This window comes from Ischnura elegans, chromosome 7, assembly GCF_921293095.1.
Source record: "Ischnura elegans chromosome 7, ioIscEleg1.1, whole genome shotgun sequence".
NCBI classification, from domain to species: Eukaryota; Metazoa; Arthropoda; class Insecta; order Odonata; family Coenagrionidae; genus Ischnura; species Ischnura elegans.
Window position 1 is genome coordinate 90163745 of NC_060252.1, and position 26231 is coordinate 90189975.

The 26231-nt window shown below is 38.4% G+C and overlaps 1 protein-coding gene across 3 annotated transcripts; it reads left to right on the top strand.

Moving 5' to 3' along the window:
* The first annotated feature begins 411 nt into the window (after positions 1-411).
* On the top strand, positions 412-24745 carry LOC124162392 (farnesol dehydrogenase-like). 3 transcript variants are annotated; one of them, XM_046538913.1, is made up of 7 exons: positions 412-525; positions 4736-4920; positions 11018-11186; positions 15510-15642; positions 16126-16255; positions 21012-21161; positions 24357-24745. In XM_046538913.1, exons 2-7 carry the CDS (start codon positions 4789-4791, stop codon positions 24396-24398), a joined length of 756 nt encoding a protein of 251 aa, XP_046394869.1. In that variant the 5' UTR covers positions 412-525; positions 4736-4788; the 3' UTR covers positions 24399-24745. The 3 variants fall into 3 exon arrangements, with proteins under 3 accessions (XP_046394869.1, XP_046394870.1, XP_046394871.1); XM_046538914.1 differs by having other exon boundaries at positions 415-504; XM_046538915.1 differs by lacking the exon at positions 412-525 and adding an exon at positions 3680-3761.
* Positions 24746-26231: the final 1486 nt, after the last annotated feature.

Consider the following 26231-nt stretch of genomic DNA (forward strand, 5'->3'; position numbering starts at 1 on the left):
CCTCCCTTTCTCTTTTTCGTCCGAAAACCTTCCTACAGCACGCTTGACGAATAAGATTGGTTTAAAGTCACTGTGACTCACAGATTAGTTGGCGAAACAAAAACGTGAAGGCGCATGAGAAGGCTTTTTCCTTTGAGCGACCTTTTCCGCCAAAATGGGTGTTGATTGCAGAGAGAGTACTCGCTTTTTCATTGCAACTCCCCCTTCCACCCTTTTCTCTCCAGACGTAGGGGAAGGGGGGGCGGAGACGGCCGACGTCCAAGGCGCTCCCACCCCACCCCCGGGGGCCGTTCTAGCAAGGGGAAGGAGGCAGACATCAGTCAGTTCGCTCGCCTCCGTCCGCGGGAAAGGATCGCATCTATCGGTGCACCCAACACGCCACGGAGAGGAAGGGATTGCATATTCGATTCTGATAAGGATCTCCCGCTGCTTGCCGGCAAGTTTAGCAACAATCGTCGACGGATCACAGAGCCAGATAACTCTAACCACCACTGCAGCTTCAAGGTGAACTTTCCACACGACAAGGTAGATCGAATTACAATTACTTTCCAGTCTATGGCGCCGCCTAAGGGGGAACGGATCGCTAGGGTGACAACAGCACGCAAAATATTACTCTATATGGTTCCACGTCACAATATTGTCAAACAAAGTCATGTTATTTAGAAGAATATTGCCATTCAAATTTTTAGATTAACACAGAGTTTTTCGCTTGAAATATTTAAAAGAAATATCTCCATTCTGTGAGTTCAATCACTGATTCATTCCGAAGGTTGATTATTTGGAAGTTGGTTTTCTCCCAATACTAAACCACAAGCGTATGATACCACACATTAAAAAAATGGAGGTTAATTTCTTTCCCAGTGCCACCTCAAATTTATATTTTTGACTCGTGATTTTTGTTTGGGGGGTGTCCGAAGACATGACCCGGGAGTCTCCCATCACAAGGCCAACGACTTCGCAGAGCCGCCATACTCACCTCTCTGGTAGCAATAAGTACAAAAACTTTTGATGTTTTAGTAAAAATAAACTCCTTCGAAAGTTAACCCTTTCTAACCCAGAGCTGCTTCTGGGAGAAATTAAATTTCAAGGCTTCTCATTTTGAAAATGTGAAAATTTTCTACTCAAATATAATTGTGGCAGTTATATACATATTTCGCTATTAAACTTTACATCACAAAAGAACATATAGTTCCAATCTTTCCTGAATAGAGCTGAAAATGTTTAAATTTATCACGGTACTTAGAAGCAGCATTGGGTTATAATCAGTGACATCATGGCAAAATTAGCAGTCCCGGAACGCACTTCCCTTAACTTTTTTAGAAGTGAAACATTACTGTCTTTTTTTTAATACAAGTTATTATTTGCATTTTATTACAATTTTTACTATGGTTATAAATGTATATATTAGAAATTTTGAGGAACAAATCTAATAAAAGTGTTATTTGACTATTACGTCTTTTGTCAACCAGTGCCGGGACGGCGTTTCGGCACCAGAACGCCAGTGTTTATAATGGATTAAGGTGGTGATACCAAATGTTACCGTACTCAGTGACAACAGCGCCAATGAGGCCACTACTTTAAAGGCCGGTTTAGGCAAAGTATTGGCAATTAATAATAATATATAATAATAATTGGGCATAATGTATAATTGGGAAGTTTACTCCGGGAAAGAAATCGATGCGGCTATGAAAGAGCTCAACTCAATTTTAGTGCTCAGATCGGTCTGAAAATTCGTTTCTCGATGTATCACGTGGTGAAGATTCGAAAAATGACATTTTTGAAAAATCAATTTTTTGATCCCCTATATGCCCCAAAAAGTATAGAGTCACTTCGCAACATTAGTAAAATTGGACATTGCAATATTTCCATTGAGTTTTATTTTGACACTAGGCGTTGTTACACACGAAATTTTTAAATGTTATATAATGTTGTTTGTAGCAATGTTTCGTTGTTACAAACAACATTATCAAGTGTTATAAAATGTTTTTTTGTAACAGCGAAACGCGTAGTGTCAAAATAAAACTCGGAGAAAATATTGCAATGCCCAATTTTACTAATATTAAGAACTTCCACCGCATCGTGCCTCACATCATACAAGATATCAGTTGGCAACACTGATGAATAGAAAATTTAGTTTTACGACAATCTCACCTCGTTCACCCCAAAGATTTGTATGAATCAGTCAGTCAGTGGTCGGAAGTGGGTATATTACAGTACACTAGCAGGAAGATAGTGTCCAGAGAAGTGGGAAACATGGAACTAGGAATTCGTATTTAAGACAGGATTTTTACGTTTTCTCATTGAGCGTGTCAAGAGCTGTGCCTAACTGGCTGGATATGGAACCGCTGAAGTTGTATAAAGTGATATAAAAAACTATAATGAGTAAACGCAAGGGACGCGTCATTTGCAACCGAAAGTAGCACTATGGGGTTTTGGAGCATGAGATGCACCCATGTGCTAACCTTGCTTGCAATTCGGGCAGCAGGTTGGAAACGCATTGCGGATAGACAAACAGACACCCTCATTTGTACCTATAGAAGATAGATAGATGCGGCAGTATGATTTTAGAGTTCTGCCGAAGATTGATGACGAGCAGTACATGCTAATTTTTTTCTATGAACACCTCGAAGCTGTGGAACTAGTTTTATCGATAATCCTGATTCATATCTATTGCTAATTTTTATACGAGGGCCGTTTATTTTTCAAGCGCCGATGGACCACGAACAGAAGAGGAAGAGATTGATTAAAAAGTATTTCATTGCTAAATGCTGAGCACACTTGTGGTATCCTTTCGACATAATCGCCTCAACGATTGAGGAATTGATCGTACCTGTGGACAAGCTTAACTACAACTTCTTCATAGGATGTTGCCGCCAAAGACTTCCAATGAATGTTACCTTTGTCCTGAAGCTCATCGCCCGTTTGAAAACGCTTCCCTCCTAGCCACATCTTTATTTCAGCGTAAAGATGGAAATCACACGGCACTATGTCAGCACTGTACGGCGGGTAATCAAAAATGTCCCATTGAAATTGCTCAAGGAGCAGTTGGGCTGCATCAGCGCTGAGATGACGGGCGTTGTCATGGATCAGAGCACTTCCAGAAGTAAGCATGGCTCTTCTTTTGTTTTGAATGGGAATGGACGTAATGTTTTACACTGACCAGCTGCATTAACGTGAAAATTCTCTTTCATCGGCATAAAGGTATAGAAAAGTTAATGCTGAAGCCATTCGGCGATTTTTCAGTCTGTCGCTCCGCAGTGCACACTTCAGCGGGAGAACCAATTGAGGTAGTGTAGTTCATGAGATTGCCACGAACGATAAACTAACAACTTACGGTCAGAAATGACTTGAGCGTGTGGTGCGGAGGACGCACAGTTGCCCTATTCACACAGTACCCGCCTGTCACTTGTATGGTGCTCTTGCTGAGTTATAATAATATTAATAATACTAATAATAATAATAATAATAAAATAATAATAATAATTAGATGTCTTTCTTCTGGCGAGGTTGAGACTAAGAACTCTTCCACTTTATTAGAGTTATCTGAGGTTGAAAAAAAACGGCCCTAGTAATCTGGCCTTAAGCGTGAAAGGCTAACACACATTCTCCTCCCCATTGATAATTGCTCATGTAAATCGAAAAACCCCGCATCTTGAGATTTTATTTCCCATTTAAATTGGCCCTATTATTAGCGTAAGATCTTCTCAAGATCCTGATATTACGGCATGGGGACGAAAAAACAGTGAGTAATCAAAAGATGAGTAAGTTACACAATTGTTTAATTACGACGACTAGATAACTTTATCACGTGCAGTACTTGCCCATCTTGCGATAAGATAATTTAAAGTGAGTAGCCAACTGGGTCGAAAGGAGTTCACCTTAAAGGGAGCACTCGAAAATCCATTTATAAGGTAGATAAAATCCCCATTTTGCCTGACTTGGCTCTTACCGGGTTCTAGCCAAGATGATTGTTTCCATTCTTCTCTTTGTAGATCCATAGGTAAATAGTATACTCGATCTACATGCCAGAATCGGAATTTAAATAAAGAAAAGATAGTAGATCACTTTTCCACAAAAATGTTTACAGCGTACAACGCGTTTCGCCTCACTGAGCTGGTACAAGACGTAAATCTTTTTTTGACAGATGATGGCTCAGTGAGCCGAAACGCATTGTACGCAGTAAAAATTTTTTGGAAAAGTGCTACGATCTTTTATTTATTTAAATATGTCTAACTTCCACCAATTGAAGCCTGAATCTGTTGAACTTATTCAGAATCGGAATGTTTACTTCGTTTCAATTAGTTAAAAAGTAATTATTATTCCACTAATAAATTCTATAATATATATGAATATCTTATCGTCCCTTTAAGTTCGTATCTCAGCAACTTTCACTCGGGAGGTATGATGTATTCGCAATATTCTGTAAACATGATATAACGTAACCCTGAAGCGTAAACGGCGGTAAAATTCATACTGTCCAAAAGGGGAAAAATTGGAAATTTCTGCTAAAACATCATCTGTGATCCACTATATACTTTCAGTAGTAAAAGTTATATATACGCCTACCTCCTTAATTGTAAACCTAATACGTCAACGCAGTCAAATTCACATTAATTGCCATTGGAAGAAAATTGGAATATATTTACTGACAATGTGACATCCTATACTCTCAGCCATTTATTTTTTCTTTGATATTGTTGGTACCATAAATGTTGAATGTGTGCTTTTTCCGCAGGGTGCATAGCAACTGGTGCCTCGTGAGGAGCAGCTGACACATCCAGGGAAAGGATGGAGCGATGGGTGGGAAAGATCGCTATGGTGACGGGCGCAAGCTCGGGCATCGGCGCCGCCATCACCAAGGAGCTGGTGCGCGAAGGAATGGTGGTGCTGGGTGTCGCCAGAAGGGTCGAAAAGGTCAAGGTGAGCGCCTTGGAAGGAAAAATTAACAGTTGATGGAGGAGTGGAAATAAGGTACTTTCGAGTTCAGATTAGACAAAATTGGAGGAAGTGAAGTGGACGGAAAGGGGGAGAAACGACGAAGTGCTGGACATGGTGTGAAGAGAGGTAGCACCTAGATGAGAAGGACATCTGGAGAGTAGTGCTTTACGGTGTGGAAACATGGACACTTAGGAAGGAGAATGAGAGAAGGTATGGGTGGAGCGAGTATTTAGCGGGGAGATGATGTTGAAAACAGTGTCAGAGGGTAGAATGTTGGGTAAACGAGGGAGAGGAAGGTAGAGAATAGGATTTTTAGATAGAATGAAAGGCCTAATTGTGAATATAATCTCAGGTTTCAGGTAGAAAATAAATTGTGGAAATTGCTCCTGCTTTTTTGCCTAATTGTGAATTTAATAGGGTAGACCATGAAGTCCACGCGCGTTTTTCGATCGAAGCGTTTGTGATTCCATGTCAGTGTGATGTCGCACAATCCATCTCGTTGTTTTCAACTTTCCCTTGTTGACACACGCGGTCACTCTCCAACTAGTGCGAAGAAGTTAGCTTGCGTTGATGGTATAAGGTAGTTTGCTTCATCAAAGAAAACGGAAGGCATTGATTGCGATTCCTTACCCACCATTAGTGTATTCATAATATACAAATTATTTGGTTTTAGAAATTCCAATTTATACCAATGTTAATGGTCAATTTTAACCTCATTTGAAAAAGGCCAGATTGGCGCCCATGCGATTCCACTCCAAGTGACGTCACAGGGACCTAGTTTTTATACGAGTAGATAGGAGTTTTACATCGTCTGAGATTACAAATGCACGCATGAGGCACAGAGCTCAGGGAAATATGTCTTAATAATCACCGATTAAAATTGCCTAAGGTCGGAAAGTTTCATTCGTTTTATAGGGTAATGTAAGGGTAGGGATAGGGTTCTCTCCTACCTGGTAGCAGCCTTCATCGTATCAGCGCTCGAATCCTCGCTCCAAAGCCACCTCACACGGCGAAAGCTGGAACCAGAAATACGTCACACGGACTTTTCCCAGCATTCCTACTTAGCCGTCACGTTTTATTGTGCTTGAAAATTTCACTTTTCGTTTAATCGCGAAAAATAGATATCGTAATTTAAAAATCTAAGAGCGTGAAATGCGTACTCAAAAAGTAATAATCTTTCGATTTAGGCAATAAAAAAATAATAGGAAACCACCCTATTGAACAGAGTGGGAGTGTATTTTTAGACTCAAGCCCTAGAAGTACTCGGCCGCGTATGGATTTAGACAACGCACGCACGGTACAAACGCGCGTCAGAGCTTGAACAATGCATTTACTATCGCCGCAGACATAATATCCACTCGAGTTTGGATAAACATGACTAGAAAACGAAGAATGAAGTGGGAATAATACTCAAATGATTATTCCCTTTGTATTATGACAGTAGTAAAGAAATGGGTACTCTTTTTTGTGGGTGATCAAGTGAAGCACCAAATAAGGTAACCCATAACTCACTAAGGAATCATTTATTTGCCACCAAACTTCATAACCTGCAAAATAAACATCTTAAATATACGATTTCGATAGTTACTATTGAGTAACTATCGAAATCGTATATTATTACTATTACTATTGAGTAACAGAAAGAAGTGTCATCAATTTTGTGAAATGCGGGAAAATATATATGAGGCGTCGTATAATTTCCTTCTTGGTGACGTTGTAATCCTTACATCCACAGAGTAACGAATATGTCATTGTGTACAATGTCAGCAAGTTTTAAAAATCTATATCAGTCAATATGTGCACTGAAGGAAGTATTTTCGGCAAGCAATCCTCCTTACCTAACGGTAAATAATCTATACGGAGTTGTCAATTTTTCCCCGCTCCCAGTTGCCGTGGAAACAAGACAATAATGACTTTGCTAAATGCGGCAGCGACGCAACCCGAGTTTACCATTTGTCCAAAAGATCGCCTGCTAAACAAATATCTATTAGATCAAAATAAATATTAATCGACGCAGATTAAAGGCAATTTCTTACTTTTTTACAAAGGCATATTCGTCATGCTGTGAGAAAACATATTACAATAACATCAAGAACGAAAATCTACGACACCTGAAATCTATATTCCTCACATTTTAAAAAATTGATAAGAGGTCTATTTTATATAAGATACGTGATTGGAACTATCAGAATTAATAGATAAAGTGTGTATCTAGCAAACACAGAGGTTTGATGACAATAAAATAATGCATTACCGACTCTTGGGTCACCAAGTTATTAACAGCTCAATTTGTGAAAAAGGTACGTAATAAAAACCGGCAGGATTTGTGGTAAAGATGTCTTTATAGCTATTAAATAAGTTTGGTAGTGTTAATTTCATTTTTACTCAAGTCATGGGTTACCAAAGTTGGCGTTTCCCTCCAACTCCCTCAAAAATGGGTACTGTTTTCGTTTCAATCGTGGTAAATAACGTATGATGTGTCTATCAAGCAATCGTTTGAGTTAAAAGCAACGAAGAATTAACCTTTTGAGAGCCAACCGATTTTCAAGATATTATGCTAAAATTACCGAGGCATTTTCGATGATTTTCATTAGTTTAAGTAAAAGTTATGTCTCAAATACAAGTGAAGGTAAATATTCAAAAATCTAAGGAAAACTTTGCTATTTGTGGTTTCCCCTTATTAATACATTATTTTTTTACAAGACCTGAGTTTGGTAATAATTTAAACATTATGTATTGAAATATAGATAGAATAAAATAAATATTGACTCGCAATTTGCGCGAGAGACAGGAACGCGATAGTGCTCCCCGGTACTCTAAGGCGTAAACAAGGAAAAAAGATAATGTATTAATTACTTTTTCAGTGTTTCCGTTCGTTACTTACAGTTAGTTATTTGTTACCAAACGCAAATGGACATTATTTCTGCTCCTATAGAAGAAAACGCACGGGTTTCATGCGCTTCAAAAACGCTGTACACGAACACGGTCTAAGGTAATCATAGAGGAAGCAAGGAACATTATATGTTACGCCCCTCATCAACTGTCCGCCTTCGTCCTTGGCGTGTCCGAAACCGCTTCGTCATGCTCGCACGCTATTATTCATCCGCCTCTCTTCTTTTCCCGTCGCTTTGGCGCGAGCGCAATTCGCCACAAGAGACGGATGTACACCCTCTTATGCCATCCGCCGAAGAGCAGACAGGCCTTGAGCGAGGGTGAGTTCACGATAAAAAGAGTTCACGATTTACCCATGTCTAACCAACGTCCGTCTCTCACACATTTAGTCACTGAGTCCCAGGACAAAAACAGCTTCATTTCCGGGGAGAATTTTTATGACTCTACCCCTTGTATTTGGCACCATATGCGTCACTTTGCACAACATATACGAAGGCATTTTCAAAGAGTGTATTAGCACTGCTAAGTAAGATCAGAGCCAGATAAAGAGTTGAGATGTTGAAAATCCTTTGATTTAATGACAACTAGAAACTCAAATTTGTGAGTCCCATGCATTAATATATATAGGCGGATCCAGGGGGGGGACGGGGGTACGAGACTCCCCCCCTCCCCCAGACCCTCAAAAATATGCAAGATTTTTAATACGGTCCCATTATCATTGCGTTCGTTTTGTATTACGAGATATCCTTGTGCCCCCCCCCCCCCCCCAGAAAGAAATCCTGGATCCGCCACTGTTAATATATATCACCAGGTATCACGACAATGAGGAATAACTTCCGCATACCCTCCACATCATAAAAAACACGCTATAAGCCGCTTTTTGAGTGTATTGTTCGAAGGTGAGATTTGTCTAGCATGTGAACTATTACATATGTGCTGTAATATTATTTCAATTGCAAAAGCTTGGATGAAAGCTCCTACTCATCCCTTATGGGGAAAAACGAGCGTCATCATCATCGTTGAAATTGCAATGAGGAACCCACTTCTGCCTTGTGCTTACTTAAAAAAAATCCATACGCTAGGGAACTCGATGATTAAACATTGAACAACAAAATTCGAGGGTAGCCAACAAGTCGCTACAATTGGGTCGATCTCTCAGACCTGATTTCGCAATTTATTGAAAGATTCCGGTAGATAGAAGGGAAAAATAAGTTACAACGAAAAAAATCGTTATTTCTCTCAGTCATTCTCTCACAATTACATTATGGAAAAACGCCATTTCGTGACTTTTTTCGCGTTGACATCATAAAGCTCCGATTCATGAAATCATTCATTTAAGGAAGGAATCGCTCACTATAGTCTTAACAACAATGGACCATGCAACTTAGATGCGAGGAGCCTATTGAAGCTGATGTACGTTTTTGTGATAAAATAACGCGTGGCATCATCAACTTATCTCTGAAACCTTGGGCCGTCTATTTTTCACCCCAAAAAGCTCGAAAAGTATGAGACGGATCGCAAAAGGGAAATATATTTGTTTCTTAACTTTTTACACTGTATCACAATCGAGAGGAAAAAAACTTTAGTGAACGATTGGTGAAAAATTCTGATTCATTCAGTAACATATCCGTCCCAAAACGCCTCTTGCACCAAGCCTTGTAGATTTGACGGCTCCACTTCATGGTGATGAAATTTCTGAGAAACTTCGACTCGCGTTCAAGGTCTTACGTTTGAGAAAAAATATACATCATGACTGGCGTTTCCATGACAATCTTATATGATGAATTGCGAATTTCAACTACGCGATACATGTGATAAGTACACAGCTTAGGTCTTATATATCCCACTGAGAGAGTGAAGGGAAAGGTATGATTTGCCTCCATGGAGTGCGTGGGTTTCTTCATAACGAAATTAAAGTTTAATTATATCACTACACGCAATCAATATGCGCTGATTTCAGATTGTTTCTGCTCGCAATTAGGGTTGGCAAGTGAAACGAAACAAAAACGTTTCGTTTCGACTCAGAGGAAAACGAAAATAACAGGCCTAGGTTTAGTTTTGTTCCCGCACGAAATTAAAATCACCAAAGAGTAAATTTTCGAGCCGGGACGAAACTTTACTCCCGGTAATGAAAGTAAATTAATCGAAACCCGGCAGCCGATAGTTGAGTTTCGATCCCAAAAGTTGAGCGGTGTGGGATAAGAAAGAATAGATTCGACCCATTACGTTCGACAAACGTGTAGAGAGGTTAAAACATAGAGCTTAAAAATGGAATGACCATTTTGCGTTCACTGTTCTCTTGTTAGTAGTAAAATATGAGTGCTACAAACAATGGCGTAACTATGGAGGGGATGAGGGGATAGGTCCCTCCCCAAAGCCTCAGAGAAATTAAAAATAAATATTTAACTATTGTCTAGTTTTGACATATTTTAACTGCACCTGAATAAAGTTAATTTTTTGTGCCAAAATATGTAAAATGTATTTCCAGGCACGTTATTTTTCAAAAAATTTTCAGGGCCTCCCGTTACCTGGGGAGCGGGGGTCGCCTCCCCTCAGGCCATCTTCCTCGTCTCATTCCTCCCCCCCAATCATAATTCTAGTTACGCCACTGGTTACATGCATCTAATGGAGGTAGGCCGAACCTCTACTTCATTCGCCCATACTTCTTAGTCTGTGTGTGTGTGTGGAAACTAAACCGTTCGAAGGTGAGGCACGTGGTCCCTCCGGTGCGAAACATTATCTGCGTTTCGATTCGTCGCAGAGTTTTAGATTAGTTTCGACCCGGAATAGTTTTGACTCCGATTTCATTTCGACCCTGAGTTTAGCTCCCCGGGTTTAATTCTTTTTCGTTAAGTTTCTACATTTCGCTCCCGGGAACGGAACTATTGAAATTGGTAGCAGACTTCATCGTATCAGCGCTCGAAGCCTTGCTCCAAGGTCACCTCACACGGCGAAAGCTGGAACCAGAAATACGTCACATTGGCTTTTCCCAGCATTCCTACTTAGCCGTCGCGTTTTCTTGCGCTTGAAAATTTTCACTTTTCGTTTAATCTCGAAAAATAGATATCGTCGTTTAAAAATCTAAGAGCGTGAAATGCATACTCGAGGAGTAATAATCTTTCGATTTAGGCAATAAAAAATAATAGGAAACCACCCTTTGCAAATAGCCTGCCTTCGACCATTCCAGGAGCTGGAGTCCAGCCTGAAAGGCGCAAAGGGCAAGCTGCACGCCGTCAAGGGAGACGTCGGAGATGAGGCAGACGTGTCCAGGGTGTTCGAGTGGGTTCGCAGCACGTTCGGCAAGATCCATGTGCTCATCAACAACGCTGGGGTCAACAGGAACATCCCTCTCACAGGTAACTAAGGGGCCATGACTGCATGCGTTCATTACTGCTATTACTTAAGGAGTCTGCGATATCAACATATAGTTAGGTAATAGACTATATTAATACTCGAAGCGCCGGAGCGGTCATTTTGACCGTTTCTCAATTTCAAATGGTCTCCTCCTCCTTCAGGATGGTAAAAATTATTGAATATTTGGTAATGTTAATGAATTTTTTTCCTCCGACAAAAAGCAAAAATTTATTTTATCGGCTACTTGAATTATAAAATATTTGATTGTTTTTACTTAAAAGCGCCAGAGCAGTCATTTTGAGCAGAATCAAGAATTTTTACAGCATTTTGAGTTACCGTCATGTCACCGGATTGAATTCACAACTGATTTCCTACATGTTCCTTGTACAATTTCTTTTTTTACGCCATATGTTACAAGATTATTGCGTAGGTACACTACCTCAGAGTTTACCTACCAAAGTTTGTGTTCAAGTTGATAAACTAAATTATGTAAAAAAATTTATGTTTTCAAAATATGTTAAATTTGAGATGAAAAATAAAATAATCGTACTTCTAAAGGTAATATGCGAAAGGTATGATTAACACATACCTCTACAATGAGAGGAAACACCTATCGGTGAAAATTAATCGCTGCCGCCGCTTTTAGGCACAGGAAAAAGCGGCGCGCTTCTAGCGCTAAGAATATCGCCTCGAAATTTTGGATGCCTCCATTCCATGTTCATTTCAAGTATAACCGTCATTTTCCCGTTCTTCCTCTATTACCCTCCCTATCACCTCCTCCTTCAAATTGTAAACAAAGATATTGTGCTACCCACTAAATTTTATTTAAAAGCTTTAATACACGTAATTTTGATTGGCTTACAATAATCATCGGGTACTTCATATTTCTTTTCCAGACAGATACGCTTATCTTCCAAAAGTAGTGGAAGGGGAAAGATTAGATAATTCCTTTTGATCCTTCCCCTCCAAATACTTTTGGAAGATAAGCATATCTGTAGAAATATGTATAATATGTTAGTACCTGATGATGATTGCAAGCCAATCGAAAAACGTGTCGTAGAGCGATGAAATAAAATTTAGTGGGCAGCACAATATCTCTCCGGAAAAAGTTGACTTTACCTCCTCGTTCGATTTTTCCAAGCATAATCTCTTCTTCGCACTCCGACCTCCCCTCTTTCCTATTCGTTTGACCTCCTTCTTCCAAAATAAGTATGAATTATTACACTTATCACCAGTTTTGTACCTTGACGATGACGTTTTTGTCCGTAAGATTCTTGCAAAAGCGTTTAAACTGTTAGTAAAGAGCAACCAATTGCTACTAAAATGGAACATGCACTAAAAATATCTAAGAGTAAATCTAGTCTTACACTTTGTAGGATGGTTTTTACGGAAGAGGTCAGGGACAATATCTATGAATTTGCCGTGTCGCTTTCATATCCCCTCACCTCGTTTGGGGTCATTCGCAGGGGCGCCGACTTATAAAAAACATTGGGGGGGGCGCCATATCGAAGGTCTTGCCCCGGAAAGAAGTTAAATTCAAAGTGTGTCGCAGCACCGAAACACTACCATGATTCACACCACTTGATTCAGTTAACCCTTTATAACCCAGAGCTGCTTAAGGTAGAAATCAAATATCAAGATTTTTTATTCTGAATAGATGAAAATTTTGCACTTGATCGTAATTGTCAAGGCAGATAAATATTTCGTCATCAAAATGTACACCCCAAAATAATATGTAGTTTAGATATTTCCTAAATAGAGCGGAAAATGTATACATTTTTGATGTTGCTTTGAAGAAACATTGGGTCATAATGGCTTAACCAGCTTAACCTTATAATTATTTGTTTCAACACGCAATGTTGAATTTATTTTAAAAAGTAACTATCGTCAAGCATGGGAAATAAAAATTACCAATATATTTTTGTGATTTCACAAAGCATAGTATAACTTAATTATTTTCGTGAATTATTGAGGGGGCTCCGCCCCCTCAAACGAATCTTTGAGGGGGCTCGGGCCCCCTCAGGCTCCATGGAGTCGGCGCCACTGGTCATTCGAGAGAGGCGGCCACAAGATACGCCGCTCACTGGTTGATAGACAAGAGGGAAAATAGCACACGCAGCGACTACAGGAGTGAGTGAGACTGCCAATAAGAAGCCAAAAAACATTGAAAAAAGATGGCAAAACATTGTTTTTTTTTATGGAATAAAATAAAAATAGTAAAGGTGCTACCTGCTGAATGCTACCTGATGATAGCATTAGATGCTGAAACCCGGGTCGTGCTATTTAAAATAAAGTGGGGAATAGAACAAAGTAATTTTATTTTATTCTATGATTAAGCAATTCCACAAAGTAACGCCTGAGACCGTGTCTTATATTGTATTTTTTGGGTTTTTTGCTCATACCGCTATCTATAAAATTTTAACATTTGGCTTCTTTTGTTCACATTTCAACTACTTTCGTACATAAAAGTTCTTACAAATATTTCGCCCGACTTTTTTCTCAGATGGAACGGTTGGACGCGAAAGCCTTTTGATAATTGGCATCTTTTGGCCGTATCCACAAAAATCAACTTTAAAATAAAATAATAAAATTTGCAATGAGTAAAAAATGGTAAACTATTCGATGTCGAAATTTCCTCGAAACTTATTTTCTTTAAATGAATTATTCGGGTTTTAATATATGCATTCATTTTTATGGCTTAATAGTTGATATGTCTGAATAGAGTAAAGGAGGCTCACGTGATAGGTATTTAGTTTCGAATAAATTGACAAAAAAATAATAAAATTTGTGCAAAAAATGCATTTGCATCAGTTTTAACTGAAAAGTTGGCAGCATACCGATACTGGCTTTCTAGTTATGAAAAAGGCTAAAACAATAATCCTTGTTGGCCTTTTTCGGTTATTTTCCATTTTACGTCACGCAACTTTGTACATTATCATCAGATTCTGATTTAGGCCCCCGATGTTATAAAAACTAGTCCAAAACTTTCCTAGTGGGCCCTTCCTGGTTACTTACTACCTGACTGCACTAACTGATACTGATACCAAGTAGTACCTTGTGGTAACCCTGGGACGCCGTGAAATCTACTGCCCAGCATTTCACACGTGAGTTTAAAGTAACATACCACTCAGGATGACCAACATACTGACGTGCCATTTCTGGTCAGAAACACTGGTATACTCCCGTACTACGTCGATTTTCGTCTATGAGATTCTTTGAAATTAGACTAATCAATACATGGATTTTCATCAAGATCGATAAGGCTGTTGCGCTCCCATATTTGAAGGAACATACATACATATGCACTAATCACTCTATCAGTAGATACTGCTCTGTGGAAAGGTAAGTACATCAAGAATGTAACAGCTGCATCAACTGCTGTACGCGGTTGTGACTCCATAGATGGCCAAATTAATTTTCTATTGGAAAATTGGATCAAAATACCACATCTTGGTAACAAATCAGGCTTTAAAATGTTAGAGGTCAGTCAAGCAGGCGGCCCGACAAGCAGCGTCGGGTGAATTTCTCGAGTATGTTTTGAGTAGGTGGTCTATTAGTCGACCAACTAACAGCTGCAATTTACTTTCCATTCCTTCTTAGCGATGATAACACTTCAAGACTTCCGTCATTGAGTTCTATCAGCGTTATCATGGCTCATGTTATCATGGAACCCTTAAACCACATTCAATCTTCTAGTTGCGATTTAATTCCATTCCTTTGCCAAATCGTCAAGATTAAATTTAAGTCAACGAGGTCGAATTATCGAAGCAGGCATATCCGCAACATTTCCGTTTTTTGGCATTTTTTGAAGAACTAAAAAAAAGATTTGCCAGATTCGCATACATTATATAGGCAATCACAAAAATCCTGGAGGCATTCAATGTGTTTGCGTAAAGAAGAATAGGTGAGGTGAGGTGGGCGAAGAGGAAAAAGAACGTCGAAGTGCTAGACATGATTTACAAGGATATTACTTCTAGACGAGACACGAGATATAAAGAGATTTCGAAGGACAGGGGTTTGGATTAAATTAGTATTGAGCGGGGAGGGGATGTTAAAAACCACGCTAGAGGGAAGACTAGAACGTAATCTGGTGAGAAATTGAATAGGATTTATAGATGGAATGTAAGGGAATCGACTTTTTAGTTAAATGAAAAGGGAAGGCGTAGTAGGGGAGATAGGCCGCGGATGCCAAAAATACTCCTTATAAGCCAACCTTAACTGGTAGAAAAAATGACGTAATTTAAATGACGCGATTTTTTTCACACCTACTATTATTTGAGTTGTCTTCATTCGGTCTTGAAATCATCCACTTCTTATTCTCGTAGGGGGAGCCAACATGGCAGACATGCGCGCCTTGTTCCAGACGAATGTGTTTGGGCTTCTCTACTGCACGGATGCCGCCGTGACACTCATGAAGGACTCCGGAGTTGACGATGGCCACATCTTCCACATGAACAGGTAACAACAACTCAGGCTGTGCCACTTTAGATTTCTAATAGTAAAAAATAAGTGATTTCCGTAAATTTTACGGAACGATAATTATAGCAAAAGATTAGCGAGAAGTCTATTTAAAGTTTATTTTAAATTGTACTCAGGAAAAGTAAAAATCCTCCCAAATTACCCTCCAAGATTCAAACTTAATATTAATTTTAACTGAAATTGGAAAAACTGAGGACAGCTCTGTTAATTTCTGTTTTGCCTTATCGTTTCATAATAGTTTTTTGAAAGTGCCTAAAATTAAGTATTTAATCCAGTAAATTAACAAAAAAATGAGGAGTTAAGACAACCCCACAAATCGAACAAGGGCGTATATTAGCACGTTCGCTGTTCCCAAAGGCCTTTGCTTGAACCGGCCATGTGCTACGTAAGCTCTCTTGCAGGTAAAGATTTTTCTGTTCTTGTTCCACTCCGCATTGGCGCTGACACTGATTTTCCTTTCAGCATCGCAGGCCATCAAGTGGTGCCCATGCCCGGCAATTACGTGTATACGGCCTCCAAGTTCGCGGTGACGGCGCTGACGGAAGGACTCCGGCGGGAACTGCGGGACGCCCACATGAAGACCAGAGTCACGGTCAGTACTCACCGATTGTGTCACCCGAGTATCCCTTGCGGCGGGAATCGCGTGGTGTAACCTAAGTCGCCCAGACACGATGAGCACTTGAGATTGGATGCGAAAAACTTAAGTAACGGAAAGAAACACTGGAGAACTATTCTCACAATAATTTTCATGATCAATTCTTCGTTGTTTTAGACTAAATTTTAATTCTTGAAATGAAAATTTAACTATAGGTACCGGGACTCGCCATGTTCCGGTATTGTCCACAAAGGGCATAGCCGAATATGAGGTTGAAAAGTCCCCCCTCCGGGATTTTTCTCGGACTTGGAGCATAGGATTTGGGATAAAAAATCACTTCCAGCCGGCTGGGGGCTCACCAGGGCCGGCAAGCTCGAAAATTCGATTTCCACTGTTTATTAAATATCTCGGGATGGAAACCATATTTTTCAATGAAATTTGCGCCATTTGATGGCTTTCTTAATGGAGCAAAAGCCCAATTTTTTCACAACTTTTCAGTAGCACAAGAAGAAATGGCGTCGATTTGAAAATTTCAAACGCTAGTTTTCATAAAATATTTTTGAGAGGGCCACAAAGAAAAAATGTGTTTCGAAGGAGTATATTAATACCTTTTGGGTAATGCAATGAGAAATGAACATTTAGGTGGTGGAACACCGCGAAAAACAATAAAATATGCGATTTTGGCCATTTTTTGCTGTTTTTTCCATGACCTGTGCCCCCATATCACCTGTTTCATACCATCTTGCACATATTTAGTCCTCTCACTAACGCTTTAACACATACCGATTTTAATTCCAACTATAAGGGACAGAGTTTGGTCAGTACTGGTACCGGAAATGGCTTCAGGACTCTCGGAAACCCCAGAGTAAGCTATTTCAAATAAAAAATTCCAGACACCCAAACCCCTTCCCCACTCCTTCAAAACATAGAATATATTCGATTGGGAAGTGTACGAGATTTATTCAGCGTCCTCGAGGACCTACTAGTCAGATATTCCAAATTGAAAAAAATCATTAAACATACCCAACCTACGCTAAACCCTTGGGATTTTATCATAGGTTAATGTTAGGCAAGTGCTAAAATGAAAAGTACAAAATTCTCAAGTTTTCAACTTTTTTTTATTGTTGGCATACAAATAACAAAAAATAATTATGAACAATATGATCAAACATGGATTTTTGGTGAATTTTCACTAAACAATTTTATTCGTCTTTCTCTGAATCTTCATTGATGCATATTATAATATTTTCCTTCAAAATTGTTCTAAATAAAATCTCGGCCGAGCTTGAAATTTTATCTTGGTACCACCCATTGGTTAAATAATAAATTATTGCTGCTACATGAGCGCAACACCATACTGTTCGATTGCCGTTCGCACAATCACATCAGTATCGTAATACACTGTCTGGTCCAATCCCAATTGTATTGCAATTGTATTTCGCCTTTTATGTCTAGATGGCACTGGAACACTCAATATCCCATCATTCTTTTGAAAAATAGCTTACTTTCAGCATCTTGTTTTCATCCAGAATCTCAGCTAAATATGATAGGCTCTGCTTTGGCTGGTAACTCCCAGTAAAAAATATTCTGGAAAGTCTAAAATGTAATAAGTACACTTTAAACTCTCTTTTCCTCTGCTTCCAGCGCATGTTTTCAACTTCTGCACTCTAAGTATTTTCGGAGCGTTCTCTTGCTTTTCTTGCCTTTATAACCTCCTCACTGATATCAATATCGCAATCAAACCATTTTCCAAATCTGTTATTTACAAAAGATGCTATCCTGCAGTAATTTCCTGTTTTTGGCAACATTTTATTATCCAGCCTGTAATCTAACAAATGATATTTTTCCTTGATAATGCCATGGACGGCCTCCACAACCCATCTTAATTTAGTCACGAATCTGGATTGATTTGATTCTTCAGTTGTCAATTGAGCTCACTTGCCTTTCAACGCTGGCATCAGTGCACGGAACTTTAGATTATTTTCTTAGTATGATAAGACATCACTTTTTTTCTAGATCTTTTATCTATAATCTTTTATCTAGAATCAAAATGTCACCCTTTTCCATGTAAGTTTTCATTGGATGTGCCGATTGCTAGATTGATTTCAAAATATCGGCATCATTTTGTAGTTGGAATTACAATCGGTATGAGTTTGAGCGCTAGTGAGAGGACTAAATACATATGTGCAAGATGGTGTGAAACAGGTGATGTGGGGAAACAGGTCATGGAAAAAACAGCAAAAAATGGCCAAAATCGCATATTTTATTGTTTTTCGCGGTGTTCCACCACCTAAATGTTCATTTCTCATTGCTTTACCCGAAAGGTATTAATATACTCCTTCGAAACACATTTTTTTCTTTGTGGCCCTCTTAAAAATATTTTATGAAAACTAGTGTTTAAAATTTTCAAATTGACCTTGTGCTGCTGAAAAGTTGTGAAAAAATTGGGCTTTTGCTCCATTAAGAAAGTCATCAAATGGCGCAAAGTTCATTGAAAAATATGCTTTCTATCCCGAGATATTTAATAAACAGTGGAAATCGAATTTTCGAGCTTGCTGGCCCTGGTGGGCCCCCAGCCAGCTGGAAGTGTGGGGAGGTTAGTCCTTTTTGATCCCAAATCATGCTCCAAGTTCGAGAAAAATCCCAGAGGAGGGACTTTTCACCCTCTTATTCGGCTATGCCCTTTGCTCATAGCTTAACTGGCATAAGTGTTGGACTGGATATCGGGAGATCCGGATTCGAATCCCGGTCAAGGTGAATGATTTTTTTCTCTGTGAAATGTTCGCACAATTTTGAAATTCAATACTGAAGTATACACTTCAGTGATAACAAAAAAAGTACAAGTTTACAAGGGCGTTCAAGCAATGGTGGGTTAAGGGGGGTTATGGTATACCCCCATAATTTCTGGAAATACTAAGAATATGGTAATCTTTATGGATGCTCTCCAACCAATTTTTTTCTTTCCCTAGCTTGAGAAAATATGTTTAAAAATAATTGATAAAAATCTAAAAACCAATTATCGTCCCATATCAGATTAGATTCATAGCTATTTTAGCACACAGTCTACACAATTTAGAACAGCTCCTTTCCTGCAAAAAACAAATGGCCATAACATGAAGATGTCATGGCAAGCACAGCTATCAAACGATAGCAAAAATATGATTCTAATATAATGACATGTTTCCAAATTGTGGGTTACTGAAGTTAAAGCTTCTCCCAAACCTGATACTTTTTAAGTTACTGATAATAAGATACTAAATATCAAACTGCACCTCTTCACAAAAAATTTTATCTGAAACAAAGCAGAAGTAAGAAATAATATTAATACTTCTTATATTAATACCATGATAAGAAATGTAAAACTACACCTCTTTGTTTAAAATTTAATATGAATCGAAGCAGAAGTAATCAAGGAAAATTATCGTGCATTTAGTTTCTCCCAATATGTTTTCGTTGCTTAGCTATATTAGCATTCAAACTCAAGTGCAGACAACTTATGCACCTACTGCAGATGTAGGGAGGAGATTGATAGTGGGAGGAAGGAAATATGATTTAAAAAATCTCTCAATCAATGGATTTACTCTAGCCCTAAAAGAATTGACCTCTGAGATGGGTTGACGTATCTGGTAGCCTAAGCAATACAGCCAAAAAAGGATGATATTTTCATTAAATTTTGCAGAAAATCACCCACCCTAATTTAAGACTTCATAGGTGGCCAATATGTAATTACAACCCAAAACATGTCAAAAATTGATCATTCACGGATTAAACAAACAAAAAAATATTACTATCACATAGAGACAAAAAAGATGATTTTTTAAATTTTATTTTGAAGATAACTACCCCCACCGAGGCTTCAAAAGTAGCCAATATACATCAGTAATCCAAAATACGACAAAAATAGATCTCTTACTAATTTCGTATTAAAAAAATAGTCCTATCTCATGGAGCCAAAAATAATAATATTTTTATCACATTTAGCAGAAAAATATGTACTTACACATCAACCTGAACAACCCAAAATACAGCAAAAAATGTTTTTTTATGAATTTCATAGGCAACAAAAACATTCCAGTGCAAACAAAGAAATGACTGACATAGCAATGGTGTCCCAATTGATCAAAATACCCAAGTATCTGTGTTTTTACCCCACCTCACTCAACTTTTAGAACACTAATTTCTTAAGATAACTTATCGCCTGATAGTCACATTTAAAAAATATTAAGTCTTGAAATCCTCCAAAAACTTAATTTAACCCTTTTACTGCCAACGGGCGGGTATATCAGCCCTCGCTGATTGAGCAAAAACTGCCGAATTATTTCACTTTTTTCGTGATTGTGGCCTTTTCAACGGCTGTAATTTATGCAAACCCCCATACTCTATCTATGGTTATAAGATATAAATATATTTTAAGAATTGGGGAAAAAATCTAGACGTATTAAATAAAATTAAGTAGCTGAAAAATTTTTAAATCTGAAATGTTGCTAATTGCGGAAAATAGCCTTGGCAGTCTTAAAGTGAATCCCACCTGAAATGGACTAACAGTAAAAGGGTTAAACAGCATCCCTTAGCATATCCATATCATTTTCAACCAGGCCAGAGCCAGAAAAAATATTTGGGTTGGTTACCTTGAGAGAGGGTGCATTTTGGGAGATTTTGTGTAGTTGGTACACCTTATACATACTGCCATTCAAAAATTTTGAGGGGCATTTGATCTCCAAGCTCACTTCTAATAGATCTCCTCTTGGAACAGTGCATCAGCCCAGGATTTGTGAAGACAGATATAGCAGCTGCCGGCCACATGGATGAAGTGGCTAAGTTGATGGACACCATGCCTGCCCTAGACCCATCCGAGATCGCCTCAGCTGTCACATATGCACTCTCAGCACCTCCCAGTGTGCAGGTGAGAGATAACGAATATTGCAAAATTAGCTATGCACTCTCCTTGCTATCCAAGCAAGAAGGAAAGTCTCAATGAAACGATCACAATATTAAAAGATCAGTATCAGTCAAAGAAAGTCCTATAATAACAATATTTTATCACATTAAGAAGGCCTCATTGGTATTAGTATTGGCCAGCAGGTAATTGGTCACTCATTTATAGATGGTTCTAACTTACAAACATAGAAAAAAATTTACCCTACATCAGTGGCCGCCAATAGTCAATTGTAATTAAAAACAGACTAAGTAACCTGTGGGAAAATTTCACACTTCCAGGTTATCAGTGAATAAGTTTGTTAAGGAAATGGATTGATTTGGTTTTAAACAGAGAAGAAGGTGTATCTTAAAGTGCTGTCTCCATGCTTGTTTTTTAAGTGTTTTTTGAAGTTTAAAATAAAATTAATGGGTGGAGTCTATACACCTCGAGCTAGTAATTGACATGGAAAAAATCAAAACTTTTAAGTCAAATTAATGGGTAAACAGTGAAATTGGAGATTGAGATTGTATTTTTCATCAAAAGCGTGTGATTCAACCTTTAAATTGATACCTCATTTATCACTGTAGGCAGTGGCGGATACAGAAAAAACTCAAGGGGGGGCGCAACATATCTTGAGTTGTCTTTACTTTTATCGTAATAAAAGATGATCAAGTCGCGGGCAAAGTATATGAAAATTTTATTTAAAGTGATTATAAACATGTAAAAGACAATGTCATTTTATGATATAAAAAAGTTACAATTGTGGTTTTGCAATGTTCGGCAATACAAGTGGACCCGCAAGGGGGGGCGCGCGCCCCCTGCGCCCCCCATCTGTATCCGCCACTGACTGTAGGTGCAGTATTAACAGAGCATATACAGAATGACAGAAAAAGACCTTTCTGTATTAATATACATGATGTTTTTCATCATTTTGACATTTAAAAAAAGTTGAGGTAATGGTGTAACTATGACGATATACTGATGCCGCCAATGTGCATAATGCATTGTGCAAATCACTATCAAAATGTCTTTTCTCTCCTACGCTCAAATGAAACCATCACTTTCATGCATGTTTTCCTCTCCAGCTATCTGATCATTAATATCACTTCAGCTTTGTAACTTAAAAAAGGCCTATAATAAGTTGAATGATGCAAATCAGAAGGCGATAAATGACATTGTAATAAAGCAGAATAATAACATACAGCCCCAAACTAAGTTCCAAGTGTTATTGTTAACTGATGCTACTGTTTACAGTTGCTGTCCCCACATTAGTATCCTATAAGTAACAGACAATATCCATCGGATGTCTAAATAAGGTTGATATATCCAAAACACATTGCTTTTACACAAAGGATAATTTGGCACAGTTACATAGCTTTCCTATTTGTAACATCCCGGACGAGTTTAAAAAATAATGTTACATAGACATCTAAGTTACAACATCCGTGATATTAAAAAATTGTTATTCCAAACAGTATCCAAAGGTAGCATTTGTTTTGTAATTAATTGAAGAGCAGAAATGTTTTGTTTGCATGTCCAGGGATAACCAAAAACCATGATAAGAACACTCATTATTTACTCATTAGATATACTGAAGATATATAAGAGATGTAGTAACGTGGAACTCCATGTCAAATGTTGGATAAAATTTTTTGTTTAAAATTGTTATTAAATTTTTGGCAAAACCAAGACATAAAAACAAAACATGGGATATAGAATCTTAGATTTATCAATATACAACAATCACAAGCATCTGATGATATCCATCTCATATCTAAATAAGGTTGATATATTCAAACCATGTTGTGTTGTTATTAAATGATGGATATTTTGACCTTAAATTGATATCCTATTTCTAACATCAATGACGAGTTGTAAACATAATGTTACGTAGATATTCAAGTTGTAATATCCATGATTGTAAAAAATTGTTATTCCAAACGGTCTCCATATGCTCTGTATAGAATTGAAGAGTAGAAACATTTTGTTTTCACACCCATTATCTACTCCAAGGGTAGATAATGGGTGTGAAATAGATATGAGATGGATATCATCAGATGCTTGTGATTGTTGTATATTGATAAATCTAAGATTCTATATCCCATGTTTTGTTTTTATGTCTTGGTTTTGCCAGGATCAAAACTAAGGGTAGTTGGAGGGACAAGCCATGGTTGTTCAAGTTGTAGGTAAGATTTAAGCACGGAAAAGGTGAATGAAATCAACATTTTTAGGAAACAGAACCAGCTCTTTATTAGGTTTCAAAATTATTTGCTTGAAAAAATATTACTTTCCTTATAATCATTTGCAATTTTTGCTTCTAAGGGGGGGTCAGCTGCGCCCTCCTGCCCCTTGCTGGGTACGCCCATGATCTGCTCATTATAGTCTATTTACTTTATGTCTGCGGGTGAGCTTTTGTGAGAGCCCGGGCACTCTTGGATGGCTTCGCTGATAGGGGAGGGGTGGTACCGAGAAAGAGAGAGGAGGAGCGAACATAACGTTGCCAAATGAACACCCTACTTTGTCACTGAAAACATGTGAGTCATAGTCAGGCCACAGGTATTTTGGGCCCGGCGCCGAGACAATATACCCACTCATTTGGAAGGCATTGGGGATAATCCTTTCACAAAAGCCCATGACATTGTCAGCTACCGCACTGAATAAGGCACCGTTGGTAGAAGGCATGCTAAGTCACATGCAAGGAGAACGCGTGAGGTTTGGTAACATTGCTGCACGAGCAGATTCACGATGTTGACTCGGCGGAGGTCTGCGAGCGACTCACTGAGGCCACGCCTACTGTTTGCTGATTGGCAAAGGCAAAGTCACATGTCGAGAAACTTTCCCTCCCCACATCTCCACTTGCTTTGGCCACACCAGCTCACCCGCAGAGATAAAATGAACAGAGTATAGATATGCTTTGAAGATATCTAAGAGATACTGTAACATGGACCTGGCTGCAGCATTGTTAGGTGGGTCCTTTGGATATTTCACACATATCCAAGCAAAATTAATTAAACTAACAAGAATATTGCACGGATGTCAAATGCTAACGCCGATAATGTTGTTGGGATATTAATTGCTGCTAGGAATCTATTTTCATAAAATTTACTTTTGATATCTCTAGCATTGAATAGAATGGCATTCTCCACCTGAGTTTCCCTAAATTAGCTGCTTCCATTACAGGTTCATGACGTGGTGATCAAGCCCTTGGGTGAGATGATATGAGTGCACATATCAAAATACTCAACCAGCTGATGGAGACATGAAATCCTGGGAATTGTCTCCCAGTCTATTGCAGCAGTATATGCACTGAAAGAGGATATGCTTGACAGACCAGGGGATGGGGTGGGCTGTCCGAATAGGACACACACTCATTGACGTTTCATTGGCAACCGACAAGAAGACAACACAACTCAAGAATGCTTTTTCTTTCTTGTAGGATTTCTGCTGTTTGTGGCAGTCCATCATAATTATCCTTAAAAAATTATTTTCAATCACATGATTTATGAAAGCACTGAGTAAATGTTGCCTACCTTTCCCCTTTCATGAAATAAATGTTGAAGAAAAATGTATTCTTCCGAACCCTTCTTTACAATACGTAACTTCATTGGAAATATAACATGCATTTAAAAATAACTTTCACTGTACGAGGCAAGATGTAATGAATAGGTTAGGAATAGGTATTCATTCATAAATCCTCTTACTCTTTGAATGTTTGTACCTATATTTTCCTCAAAAAAAGTAACAATTTTTAAAATGTACAATCCAGTTGCCCAACTTTGAGCACTTGGTGTTCTGGTACTTTTTGTTCCAATAACTTTCAATTTTTACATAGTACACCTAAAATATTTGAGGAGGTTGAAAGTAACACAAACCTATATAACCAAGGGTGGATCCAGGATTTGTTTCTGAGGGGTGGGCACAAGAGCCTGACAGGCAAACGATCTTCTCATTATTGAGATTAAAAAACAAGATATAACAACTACTGCGCAAAATATTCTCTTTATTTTAATATCTAAGTTATTAATATGAAATTAAATGATTGAGACTCCGTATTGCACAAAACAAAGTGAACGTAATGATAACCGTATTAAAAATTTTGTCTATTATTTGAGCATCTGGGGGGGCACGTGGCCCCCTTAAATCCACCAATATATATAACTTTGAAACCAATGGCTCACCTGAAAACTGATGGGTGGTGTTGTGTGCTGAGGAATGAGAGTCATTCAAGCACTAAGAAAAATTAGATTTAACAGCATCACCATCATCATCTGCAATTCATCAGCATAATTTTCCAAGAGTGGACTTCCATCCAGGCACTTCCATCATGGAACAGAGTAGAAAGAGCTGTGTGTTTGCCACCAACAAGCCCAAACTTGCAAACAGTTCATGATTCATAAGCTGCCAGGTTGCCATGCATCACAATACACATTGCAACAATTGATGGGTCCAAAACTTTTTTTTTTACTTTGGTCTCCTTCAATAGGAAAGGAGGAATTCAGCAATCAAAGGATGAAAATATAATTAATAACCACCAATATTATTGTATATACTACTGATATCTAACCTGAATACTCCAAGTACCTGCAATGACAAATGGTGTACATAAACAACTTCTTGAGTTGGTTAATTCCACTGCAAAGTTTCATTAAGATAAGCCTCATAGTTTTAAAACAGTGGCATTTCAAAGTTCCCAAGTTGCCGCACGAGATAGAATTAAGTCATGAACAGTACCACACAATAATTTTCTATGCCGTATATGTCTGAATATAGTCCCCCTTTTTTTCCAAAAATGCCTGTGGTAAAAGTAAATGGGGGGACTATATTCAAATGCATTTTTTTAACTTTTCCCAAAACTGAAGCCTCAAAATTAGGGGGGAGGACTATATTCAGAGAAATACAGTAACTTTCGACGAAGCCTCACCCAGCAAGAATGCGTTGCAGAACTTTTCGTTGTTGTTGGCAAAGAAGCACCATCAAAGACAACCGTTTATTGCTGGTATGCAGAGTTTCAGCAAGGATGCTCTAGCCTCAGTGACGAGCCGTGTGAAGAGCAAC